The 12,758-nt window shown below is 35.9% G+C and overlaps 1 protein-coding gene across 30 annotated transcripts in view; it reads left to right on the top strand.

The window, feature by feature from the left end:
* The window catches only part of DST (dystonin), a 495,699-nt gene that overhangs the window by 443,037 nt on the left and 39,904 nt on the right, over positions 1–12,758 (top strand). For all 30 annotated transcript variants that reach the window (XM_045498616.1, XM_045498614.1, XM_045498603.1 and 27 more), the window contains 7 exons: positions 1,169–1,400; positions 2,266–2,492; positions 4,379–4,501; positions 4,629–4,730; positions 7,316–7,417; positions 9,321–9,494; positions 9,828–9,983. In XM_045498616.1, coding sequence (XP_045354572.1) covers positions 1,169–1,400; positions 2,266–2,492; positions 4,379–4,501; positions 4,629–4,730; positions 7,316–7,417; positions 9,321–9,494; positions 9,828–9,983 — 1,116 coding nt within the window. The remainder of the gene's footprint in view (positions 1–1,168; positions 1,401–2,265; positions 2,493–4,378; positions 4,502–4,628; positions 4,731–7,315; positions 7,418–9,320; positions 9,495–9,827; positions 9,984–12,758) is intronic.

The following is a 12,758-nucleotide window of genomic DNA, read 5'->3' as shown; positions in this document are numbered from 1 at the left end:
GAAATATGACTGAGTTCGTTTAAATGGCAGAGCATGGAAAAACATTTTCTTGGATCTCCTGATTAAATTTGAACCAGAATTATTTCACTACATTAAATCTGAGTACTGATGTTTTTGCCTCTCAAAAGGGGTATTTGCTCGGTCCAATCCTTATATTTCTCTCTGCCTGCTTGCAGATAAAATACAAAATAATTTTCAATGCCTTAAAAAATACAACTGACGTCACTGTTCAAATATTTAATTAAGTGTCCATCTAAAGTAGAATGGAGTATTTGCCACTGGGAGAGCTAAAAGAAAAGTGCTATTATCATTATTAATGAGACACTCCCATGAAGGCAATAAGAAGAAAGACTGTGTAGACTGAATTAGAAGGAAACAATATAGAGTTGGAAATTCATGTTTTTCTTTTTTTGAAAATACCTGTTTTCAAGAAGTTGAATTGGAAATTACCTACAGATTTTCCATCTGCACAGTTGGGCTTTTGTTATTATATACACTGACAGTGGAGTGGGCCATTTTTCGTAATCCTGAATGATGATTCTTTTAAAACTGAGGAGAGTGTAAAATCCATGACTGAACAAGGTTTTATGACTTTGCTTTATTGCCCATGGTACCTTTGCAAACAAAACTTTAAAATTCTTTCATGAATCTGATTATGTGTTTGACCATGAGTGGAGCTCAAACTTCTGTTCTGTCAGGGAGGTTTTTGGTCTCATTTTTTAACATTTTTCAATTCAGAAAATTTAGAACTTAAGAAATTCATGTATTCTAATAAAAAATGTTCTTGAATCTTACATTTAATAATATAACGTTTTTAGGATGTCAAAATAATGAGTATAGGTGAATAAAACAGTTTTGATAGAAAAACACAGCTTATTGGGCTTAATTTTTAAAATTAATTTGAATTATGATAAAATGAGGCAACAGGTAAAATGCTGATGTCAGCTAGTCCAATTATATATTAACGTATGCTGTTTCTTTCTTTTTTTAACGTATACTGTTTCTTAACGAATACACTAATTTGGGTAGATATGTTAACAAAGTAGCTGAGATTTAATTCTTGATTGTGACATTAACTATATGGGTTTTTTTTTTTGTTTTCATTTAAATATGACATTTGATATCACAGGTCTTTTCCCCATAAATGACCCCTTTGATTCACTTCTAGTTCCATGACAAGATAGACCAGATCCTTGAGAGCCTGGAACGCATCGTGGAGCGTTTGAGGCAGCCGCCTTCGATCTCAGCTGAGGTAGAGAAGATTAAGGAGCAGATCAGTGAGAATAAGAATGTGTCAGTAGACATGGAGAAGCTACAACCATTGTATGAAACACTTAAAAAGCGGGGAGAGGAAATGATTGCGAGATCTGAGGGCACTGACAAAGACATATCTGCCAAAGGTAATAATTTCAGAATAGGGTAAAATAATTCTAAATAATTCTAAACATTTAGAGTTGTCCTGGTGTTTACGGATGGTCCAATTGCATAACAAAATGCCAGAGTTTAGAAAAGGTACTACCATTGGGGTTGAAGAGCTATGTACAAAAATCCCTTGTTAATGTTTTTCTGTGTTACAAAGTGTGCCATTATGCAAAAGCCATGTGTTCTTTGGGACTTCTAAACCAGTTTTTTAAAGCATGATGCTAAGGGACAAATCTAGGTTTTGTTTTTGTTTTTTTTCTCATTACTAATTACACACTACTTTTTATAATGCGTACAACAGACTGAGTATCCTGTAGCCACAGAAATGGCAACCACGACCTTAGCCAGCCATCTTAAAGATAAGAGCTGGGGGTCAAAAGGAAGAGTACATACATGGATTAGTGGAAGTTTATAAGGTTACTCTAGAAACAAGCCCAAAATACATATCCTACATTGTTATATTCCTGAGACTGAACAGACATCAGTATTTTTGATTTGGAGAGCTTAAGTGGTTATTTCATTTTCTTTGGAATGAAGGTCAGCCTTGGTGAACTTCAAACTTGGTAAACTTAGGTCTAGTCTGAGCTCACTTACCCTTGAGTGTCTACTTTTGTCAGAAAGAGCCTTGGTTCAGGAGGAGTAGGATACCCTGAGAGCTTGCATTTGTCTAGAATATGCTATATTGGGCCTAGTGATACTCACTAGACTGTGGTCAACTAAAATTGGGTCCAGTTTTAGATACTTAGCAAATTGAATCACTGTTTCTGTGTAAACTAAAACATTCTGCTTTATTGCTTAAATGAGGCTAACATATTGCCTTTTTGATACTATTTTGTGCCATAGCTGTTCAGGATAAGCTTGACCAAATGGTTTTCATTTGGGAGAACATACACACACTTGTGGAAGAAAGGGAAGCCAAACTACTGGATGTAATGGAATTAGCAGAAAAGTTCTGGTGTGATCACATGTCATTGGTCGTAACCACTAAAGATACACAAGATTTCATCCGGGATCTGGAGGATCCTGGAATTGATCCCTCAGTAGTAAAACAGCAGCAAGAAGCAGCAGAGGTAAGCAGAAAATCTCCTTTAAAGTTAAAAAAAAAAAAAAAAAAGTAAGTTGTAATGAAACTTGGATTCCCTTGGTAAATATTTGGAATTACTCTATTACAGTTTATATTTGGTTCCAAAAGTAGAATGCATAGTGATATAGTAGGAAATAGATTATACCCACGTATTTCACTGAGAGAGTATGTATTTTTAAAGTTTCCCTTCATCTCAACTCCTCCTGCCTTATTTCAGGCCCTTGTTCCCTCCGTTTTTGGCTTCTGAAGTAATCCATAGTGGTATCCCTACCTGCAGAGTCTTTTTCCTTGCCCGACTTCCAACCTTGTCCTCTCTCTAGATCTACTCTTACCGTATCGCCACTCAAAACCACTCGGAGGCATCCACTGCCTACAGAATGAAATCCAGACACCCGATAGTAGTGTCCTGGCCTTTTACATCCCAGCATAGCCCATGACTGTGTTCTCAAAGCCATTTGGTTGAGTGCTGCTCCTTTATTAGAAAGTGGCTTCCCCTGACACTGCAGTGTGCTCTTTCTAGTCTCTGTTATCTTTGCGGATTAGTTACCTCACCCTCGTATGTTCCTACCACTCTTCTGGCAAATCCCACTCAAACTTCAAGGGTCATTTGGGTTGCAAGCCTTCATGAAAAATCTTTTCTTGCATACTTAGGAAAGTTTGTCTGTGTTCTCATAATGCTGTCCTCATGCAAAGGACTCTACACATAGTATAACTTTTTGATTATATCTCTCTTTTTCCTAATGGACTTTGATCCCCTTGAGTGGAATAGCCCTATTTTTATTTATATCCCCAATGCCTAGTTTGGGCTTGGTTTATGCTTATTAAATGTTTCTTGAGTGAATAAATATATTTAACCAAGAAGATTAAAGCAAAAGTAGTACACTGCATTTTTCTCCTATTTTTTTTTTGTAGTTTATAAGTCCTAGGGAAATGACATAATAAGCTAGATTATCTTAAATCTACTAACATTGTTAATTTGTTAGAAGTTTTTGAACTCGTGCTTTACTTTTGCTTATTTTATTTAAGTTCTACTCTTAGCAACTTTAAAATATACAATGCAGTATTATTAACCACAGTCACCAAGCTGTACATTGCTTCCCATGACTTCTTTTTTAACCAATGGAAGTTTATACCTTTTGACCCCCTTCACCCATTTCTTCCACCCACATCCCCTGCCTTTGGCAACCACCTATCTGTTCTCTGTATCTGCAAACTTGGTTTGGTTGTGTGCATAGGGATAGGAGTACTTTAGATTTTTTTTTTTTTTTGTAGATTACTTAACCTTTATTTGAAATGTTTATTGCCAGGGCATCTGGGTGGCATGCTCACTTGAGCGTCTGACTCCTGATTGCAGTTCGACTCATGAACCCAGCGTTCGTGAGTTCGAGCCTCACATCTGGCTCTGCACTGACAGTACAGAGCCTGCTTGGAATTCTTTCTCTCTCCCTCTCTCTGCCTCTCCCCTGCTCATGCTCTCTTTTCTCTCAAAATAGATTAAAAAAAAACTTGAAAAAAATAAAGAAAAATATAAATGTATATTGCCTAAACTATTTTGTTTCAAAAACAAAATATATCTCTATACTTTTCATTGTTATTGATATTTAAAGGAGCTTGTTCTGGTATTTGTTACGTAGAATTCTTTAAATATTGTTTTTAGAATAAACATGTTTATTACAAAGGATGCTGTTTTTCTTTAAAATATTTCTTCTTTCTTATTCAAAAAATTGATCGCAGAAAGTTAGAAAAGAAGAAGAAAATAAAATTGATCATAATCCCACTTCCTAGAAATAACTATAATTAATGTCTCTGTGTCCATCTTTTTAGTTCCCGTGTTTTTGCTTAAAACTCTCAGGCTGTCATTTCTTATTCTAGGCCATTAAGGAAGAAATTGATGGACTACAGGAAGAGCTGGATATAGTTGTCAATCTGGGTTCTGAACTCATTGCTGCATGTGGGGAACCTGATAAACCCATTGTCAAGAAGAGTATAGATGAGGTACAGCTAGTGTATTTCCTACTCTCATCAAAATGCTTTTTTAAAAAAATTGTTTAAAGCATATTTGGAAGAAATAGTTGCAAACTTAATAAATGACACTAAAAGAGTTCTGATATTTATATTGTAGTTAAATTCAGCCTGGGATTCTCTGAATAAGGCTTGGAAAGACCGGGTGGACAAACTTGAGGAGGCAATGCAGGCTGCCGTTCAGTACCAGGATGGACTACAGGTAAGGGCGTTCCGGCGTGTCTCCTGGCAGGAGAATCGGGCTGACTGACGCGTGCGGATTTACACATTGACACCACCCCAGCACCGCAGATACGTGTGCAGTAGGCTCACCTACTTCTGTATGTTTTGCCTTTTGGAAGGTATTTCTGACACTGGATAGATGTATAGATTTATGCACACATCTCACTACATTTTTATACACACAGTGCAATTCACTTTGAAAAGAAAAATTTTGATTTTTGGAAAATGTTAATGGTTCCACACCAGATAGTGAAATGAGAGCTGAATCGGAGTTCTCTTCTAAAGTTGAGTGGAGTAAGATGAAAGGAGTAAACACTATCTAAAAATATCCCTGAGTTTAACTAAAGTCAGAAGTAAAAGAGATTTGATTTGAAGCCAGTGTTCCCCGTTGAACTAAAATAGATTTCTGTTTCATTAGGTCATAATCTGTTGTGTAAAATGTTTTTCTTCCTTTCCATCCACGTAATTCCTTTTCACGGTTGTTTTTCACACCCCTTAACAGTTCTCATTCAGTTTATTAACCATGTTTTAAAGTTTCCCTTTTCATATGAAAAATTGTCTTGTTGGTGGAGGCCAGCTCAGGGACATTTCTCTCCTTACCTTCTTCAGCTTTATTCCATTTCCTAACAGGCTGGCCAGTGTTGAATCTGTTAACCCTCCTACCGTATGGAAAAAGCCCTTCTGAATATTTCCATAACACCAAGTGAATATTATTTTTAAAGCTCAGATGAGAACATCTTTTCCTTTTTATTATGCCATTCCATTTCTATATTTGTAAAAGTAAATATCAGAAGCCAGGCTTCATGCCAGTTGAAAGTGTTTTGAACTTTGGAAATATATGAAAAAATTCACCACAAATAATATCTTATATAACTTTCCTCCTTCCCCCACTTTTTAACCAAAGAGTTAAATGATTGGTTAGGTTTCAGTGGCCAGGAACTAACTAATCAGGCTCCAGCCCTCAGTTTGTGGGAGCAGGTCATGATTTGTATGTATTATTAATAAATGACTGAGTTGTGCCCTCTTCCGTGGCTGGAGATGGCACTGCCACCATTTGCAGCCTTTTGACCTCAGGAGCCATTAGCCACAGAGGTCACTGGCTAGGTGCTATGACTTTCCTTTTTTTAAAATTTTAATGTTTATTTATTTATTTGTTTTTGAGAGATAGAGAGAGAGGGAGGGAGAATGCAAGTGGGGGAGGGCAGAGAGAGAAAGGGACACAGAGAATCCCAAGCAGGCTCCATGCCGTCATTGCAGAGCCTGATGTGGGGCACAAATCCACGAACCATGAGATCATGACCTGAGCATGAAATCAAGAGGGAGGCTTAACCAGCCAAGCTACCCAGGTGCCCCGAGGCACCTTAACTTTTACTCTCTCATTACCCCTGCTAGACAGACAAGGCCCATTATAGGTTAGGAGCATCATCTGCGGGAATGAAGGGCCACTTGATTTATTAAATAGCTGAGATTGGCTAGAATGAGATGTTGAAAGGTCCAGAAGCTCTAGGCATTTCAGGGTTTGACTGTAAACTAAAAAAAAAAAAAAAAATATATATATATATATATATATATATATGTTTTTATTAATTGAAGAGCTAAAGGTATGCATGGGGTTCATTAATTTATCGGAGATTGTATTTTTATGTTCTTTATTCATGCGACTCTTGACACAAATTTATTTTACATAACTGAAGTATTAACATTTTGATTGTGAAACTGGTTTAATATAGCATAATTACATAATAAGCAGCTTATAAGTTCTCATTAAATATATATATATATATATATATATATATATATGTGTATATATATATATATTTTCCCAGGTTACTGCTTAAGTTATTGGGTTTATTAGTGATAAATGCAAATAACAGATAGTTTCCAAGATTCTTCCTCCTACTATATGGTCTGGCAACTTCATTAAAGTCCAGAATAATTTTGTGCATTCAGTATCTGAAAGAAATGTGAGTTGTGCCTTCCTAAAATGTTTATATTACATAAAAAGAACAGGAAAAATAGATTCTGTAGTCTATGTTGTAATTCAGAATCATGGTCATAATATTAATTGTGGTATGTGCAGGATTTTTATGGTAATCTAAATAATGTGTAAGGCTTTAGCTGGGCCAAATATTTTACTCAAGTGCTAAACAATAAACTTCTTGCTTTATTGGAAAAAACAGATGGCTTTGAAATCTTTTTCTTTCAATATATTTACATAATCTTCCTCTTAGAATTCTCTATGCTTATGTCTATTTCATGTGATTGAATTTATAAAACTTTTTCAAATGCACTTTTTTGAAAGTTGTTAATATTCTAAGATTCCATTCAGAAAAGAATTTCCTTTGCAAAGTTGGTTGCAGAATTGAAGGTTCTATCTATTGCATATTTGGGACAACTTTTTCATCATATTGTTCCTTTTACTTATTTAGGTGAACCATCTTAATTTGTAAAATAGGCTCATTCCATAATATCTGTATAGATTTATGATTGTACTTTTCTGTAGCACTTGGGATGTTATAGCAATTTCAGATGTACTAATAACTCATGGGCTAATGTGTTTTTCAGGCAATATTTGACTGGGTAGATATTGCAGGTGGTAAATTAGCTTCAATGTCACCAATTGGAACAGATCTTGAAACTGTCAAGCAGCAGATTGAAGAGCTAAAGGTATGTGTGCGGTTCATTAATTTATCAGAGATTGTATTTTTATGTTCTTTATTCCTGGGACTCTTGACACAAATTTATTTTACATAGCTAAAGTATTAACATTTTGATTGTGAAACTAGTTTAATATAGCATAATTACATAATAAGCAGCATATAAGTTCTCATTAAATGATACAAAATACTAGTTTTCTTCTTCTTAAATCAATACCTATTCATTATAGAAAAGTCAGAAAATGATAACCAAAAAGGTGGCTTTTGAAAAGCTACCCAAAAATGTTACATACAACTTCTCTTAAGATTTGATCTGTAGCCTTTCAGAAATCCTTATGCTGGGAGCACACTGAAGAGGGGAAGGGGGTGGGAGGGTGTGGGTGTATACTTTATACACATGTAGCTCATACTGTAAGGATTTTTATAACTTTATTATTCAATGGTGTATCATTGTCCTCGATACACATATAACATTTTTGTTTTTTTCAGTGGGTCAGAGTAATCCATTTAGTCTAACAGGCTGAAGAAACATCCTTGGTATAATAGTGTTTCCCAAAATGTTTGTTTTGTAAAAATGTTTATTGTTTTCTATCTGCTTTCCTCTGTAATTTTTACTTTCGTGGTTCTTGATCTCCAGCTGTGTAAGTGGCTGGACTGTTTCCTCTTTGAATTCCTCTGTGCTGATGATCATTTATCCAAGTGGGATCAGCTGTTTCCATCCTAATTTCAAGTCCCCATCCAAAGAGACATCATGCCATTTTCAATGAACTCTACTAGATGTTTATATACATTTATTATCTGGCTTTAAAATTATAGCATTTTCATCTCTATGTGTGATATAGAATATTTCATTTAGAAATTATTACTGTTGCCATTATTAGATTGTGTTTTATTTTCTTTACCTTTATGTGGGTCATGTAGTAAGCACATGATATATACTTTTTGTACATTTACATGTGTACATTTTTTTTTGATATTTGCGTATATCTCAGTAGTTTTCATGCAGCAGGCTGCTTACGAGTGCTGTCTCTGAGATTCGGTTGTCTTGAGATTACATCCCAGTGCATTCACTTACTTAGCCAAAGGACCTCGGGACAGTTCTCTAACTGGTCTCACTTTTGTGTCCTTAACTTGAATTGAGAATAAAATTATTTTCTTTATAAGTTTGTTAGAACAAAGAAAGTGTTCATGATACCTTAGTTATTATTTTTTAATTATTATTTTCATGTTTGAAAAAAATTAAGGGACTATTTAGTCATTAATAACGTACTACTTAATGATTTACTATTACAGATAAAAAATAAATATTTTGTGAAGGACAGTTTCCTCCTACAAGCAACCATTTGCTAACCTGTGTTGGTTGCCAAAGCCAAGATCATTAAATACGTGTTAGTGAGCGCTGGGAGAAAAATAATGTTATTCTGAGTCAGCAGTAGGTTAGGCATAGGAATAACTGAATATCAACGAACACAGCACAGCTACAGAAAACATAAAATGTTCAGTGGATGCACTGTTTCTGAGCAGGAAATAAATGTTAATCTGGGTTTCTTAGAGATTTTTTTGGGAGGGGTTCATATAGGTCAGTGTATCAAAGCTCATTTATTGAATATAATAGGCATTGGAATAAGGTTAACCTGGAAATACCTTAAATTTGTACTATTGAGAACAAAAGTGAGATGTCAAAATTATAAATAGAAATATCTTTCCAGCATTTATAAAACATTGAATAAAGAAAGTATATTTCTCTCATCTTTTTTTATTTGTAATTCTTTTGTGTTAGATTTTATTCCTCTTCATCTCCCTGGCCATAGTAAATATGAATTAGAATAAATATTGAATCCATAGAATTTTTATTGTTTAAAGTTTTGATTTAGAACACATTTTCCTTGTGTATCTCCTTTTTTAAAAAATAGCAATTCAAATCAGAGGCCTACCAACAACAGATAGAAATGGAGAGACTAAATCATCAAGCAGAGCTTTTGCTGAAGAAAGTAACAGAAGAGAGCGACAAACACACTGTTCAAGACCCATTGATGGAGCTGAAATTGATATGGGATAGTCTGGATGAAAGAATTATCAACAGACAGGTAAACACCAAGACTTTTGTTAGGAAGTTAGAGAAGTTCAGGTAAAATCATTATTAAAAAATAAAATAGGTGATTAAGCACATAAACTTTTGAAGCCCCTACATAAATTCTTATTTTATTAGAACTCTTCCTGCTTCTCAACATGCCATTTTTAACCACAAGGAACGTCAAACGTAAAATGTAGGGTATAATTGGGCTTCATTGGATATGCTTACAGAATTACACAGTGTGCAACAATTGATTTTTCTTTTTTGCTCTTGTTATTTTTATAAATGTATGTCATTCATGATATCGAATTCATATGGATTTTCTTCCTCTCCACTGTTTCTGTAGCATAAGCTAGAAGGTGCTCTGTTAGCACTGGGCCAGTTCCAGCATGCCCTGGATGAGCTGCTTGCCTGGCTGACACACACTGAGGGCCTGCTGAGTGAACAGAAGCCTGTGGGAGGAGACCCTAAGGCCATTGAAATTGAACTCGCCAAGCACCATGTATGTAGCTGTGATTGCGTGTTGTGTTTCTTCTCTGTGCGTTTCTAATGTCATCAGAGTTTTGTTTTGGTATGTTTCCTCTTTATGTGTTTTTCAAGTTGATGATGATAGCTCAGGTTCATATTTGACATTTGTAACTGAAGGCTAAACTCCTTAAAACCCACTTTTTAAAAGATTATAAACAATTTTTTTTTCCTCATTGTTCAGGGCAGTTATCCAAAACGGCAAGGATGGGAAACTTCTGGCTAAATTTCCAGGCTGCGTGGCAGATATTGGTTTAAATCCCTGATTATCCCTGTCACTGGATTGACATAGCCTAGTTTTAAAAGTGGTTGGGGATACCCTAAAAAAGTCATAGGCTCAAAATGTTGTTCCGCTGCAGGCTGTGTGTATGTTTTTCCTCTGGTCGCCCTTAGCGCCATGTGTGTGTCACCTGCTGTGTGTTTGGCATATCTAACATCTTTCTGCTTGCCTGTGCATCTCTCACTCTGTGGAGGTTTGTTCTTTAGTCTCCGTGTCTCCCTGACTTCTCATTGGCTTTCTGTGTCTTAGTCCTTTTCTTTCTGAATTGGTTTTAAACAATATTTATTATGTTTAAAAGGGTTTTTATATGTCCTGAACATGATGGATAGCTTTAAATTAGAAATTAAATTAAATTAAAAATTTTAATAATATTTTGAGGTACATACACAACAACTTTATGTTGTCATCTTTGTGATACTTGATTGACAATTCTTTTTTTTTTTAAGTTTTTTTTTTTTTTTTTTTTTATATATTTTAGACTATTTTTGAGACAGAGCCAGAGAGAGAGCAGGGGAGGGGCAGAGAGAGAAGGAGAGAGAGAATCCTAAGTAGGCTCCACACTGTCAGTGCAGAGGCCGATGCGGGGCTCCAACCCACAGACAGTGAGATCGTGATCTGAGCTGAAATCAAGAGTCAGATGCTCAACCGACTCAGCCACCCAGGTGCCCATTGTTGTCACGTTTGTGGCCCTTGGTTGACAAATCTTAATAGAAAATACCCTATCTCTGTACAACCTGGAGGGTTTAGGGAGGAGGAAAGCATGGAGCTCAACACAGTGGGCCCCAAACTGATAGCCCGAGGCATCTTCAAGGCTTAGATGATATCCAGCCTAGGTAGGTCATCAGAGCAGAACTTGTGGGGGGTTGAGAGCAGAATTCTAGTTTATTACGATAAAGTTCATTTGACTAAAAACATAAATCCTGAAACGCAGTTGTTAGAATCTTTGTGCAAATGACCAAAGCCATTGACTTGGCCAGGAGAAGTGAGATAAATGATTTTTTTTTCAGATGAAAAGAAAATTCCCTATCTCTTAAGTCAATAGGCTTAATGAATAAAAGGTGATGCTTGGTCGAGTTTATCCTGACGGTCCAGTCTTTCATAGAACTTGAGCATTCACATTAATAAGGCATCTTACCTAAGGTTATGTCGTAAATTCTGACCTTAAATAAGTTTTCCTTGATTATCAAAGAGAAAATGTTTAATAATTTTTTTCATTTTAAAATGAAAGGTGAGTTTTTGGCACTTTACTATCATGATAAAGAGTTTTTTAGTATTCTTGCTGTAGTTTTCCTTCTTTCATACTTTTCCCCACAGTAACCATACCCTAATTTAAATTTCTCTCCCTCTCTTACCTGGTTCTGTCTTATTTATGATCATTGCCTAGCCATATCTAACTGCCCAGCAGTTAGGACCTATTTTGTATCAATATTTTTTATTATTTAATGTCTATTTTATACCTTTCTAAGAATAGTAATGACTGGTCAGACTGACTCTGCATAAAAAAAAAATATGTTTATTCCAACTTAGCAGTTGTCCTTAAATGCAACATACATCAGTGACAGGAATTTTTGTAGAGTCCAGTAGAGGTGGGACACTGAGACACCACGATCCAGTTATTTTGGCCGGGCATGAGGTAGGGATCTTTTATTTCTGTTTATCTACCTTTGAGCAGTTAGAGATATGTCCTCCCTTCTTCTTCCATTTTTCAAAGGTCACAAGTTAAAGGGCTTAAAATCACTAGCACAGTTGCTGGAGGAAGGGAGGGAATGTTTCCTCAGTTGATTTTATAGCCTTTAACTTCCTTAACAGGTGCCTCAGAGAATGAGTGCATATCGTCAGAAAAACAGTTATCACAGATGATTAGTGCTCTTCACTAAAAATCCCCCTGTTCTGGATTTCCCTCCAGATGTGGGATGCCTTATGTAGGATGATACATGATGTTTCTTTTCTCTCTTGTTGTTAACCCTGAGTCAGTGAATCTAGGGAAAGATTACCATTGGCCCTTACTAACATGAGAGGAAGGTTTCTTCTGGTTTCCAAAAACATAACTGCGGTTTTCTTGAAATGATTCCTAACCTCTATTTGTTCTTTTTTTTAAATTTTTTCTAATGTTTATTTATTTTTGAGAGAGAGAGAGAGAGAGAGGCAGACAGAGTGTGAGCTGGGGAAAAGGCAGAGAGAGGGAGACGCAGAATCCAAAGCAGGCTCTAGGCTCTGAGCTGCCAGCACAAAGCCCGAAGAGAGGCTCGAACCCGTAAGCTGCGAAATCATGACCTGAGCTGAAGTAGGATGCTTAACTGACTGAGCCACCCCAAATAGGTGCCCCAGCTCTGTTTGTTCTTTAAAGTGCAATTCTTTTCAGTGTAATTTCTGGGTTTTTTAGCCTTGTGGTTGCTTTTTGCACTTAACATTCTTGTCCCATGTTAGCACATTTAAGCATTATTGGTCTATTCTGATATTTTCACTGTACAT

Source organism: Leopardus geoffroyi, chromosome B2, assembly GCF_018350155.1.
Source record: "Leopardus geoffroyi isolate Oge1 chromosome B2, O.geoffroyi_Oge1_pat1.0, whole genome shotgun sequence".
Lineage (NCBI taxonomy): Eukaryota > Metazoa > Chordata > Mammalia > Carnivora > Felidae > Leopardus > Leopardus geoffroyi.
Note: the sequence above shows the minus strand (reverse complement) of the source record. Positions and strands in the feature narration are given on the sequence as shown.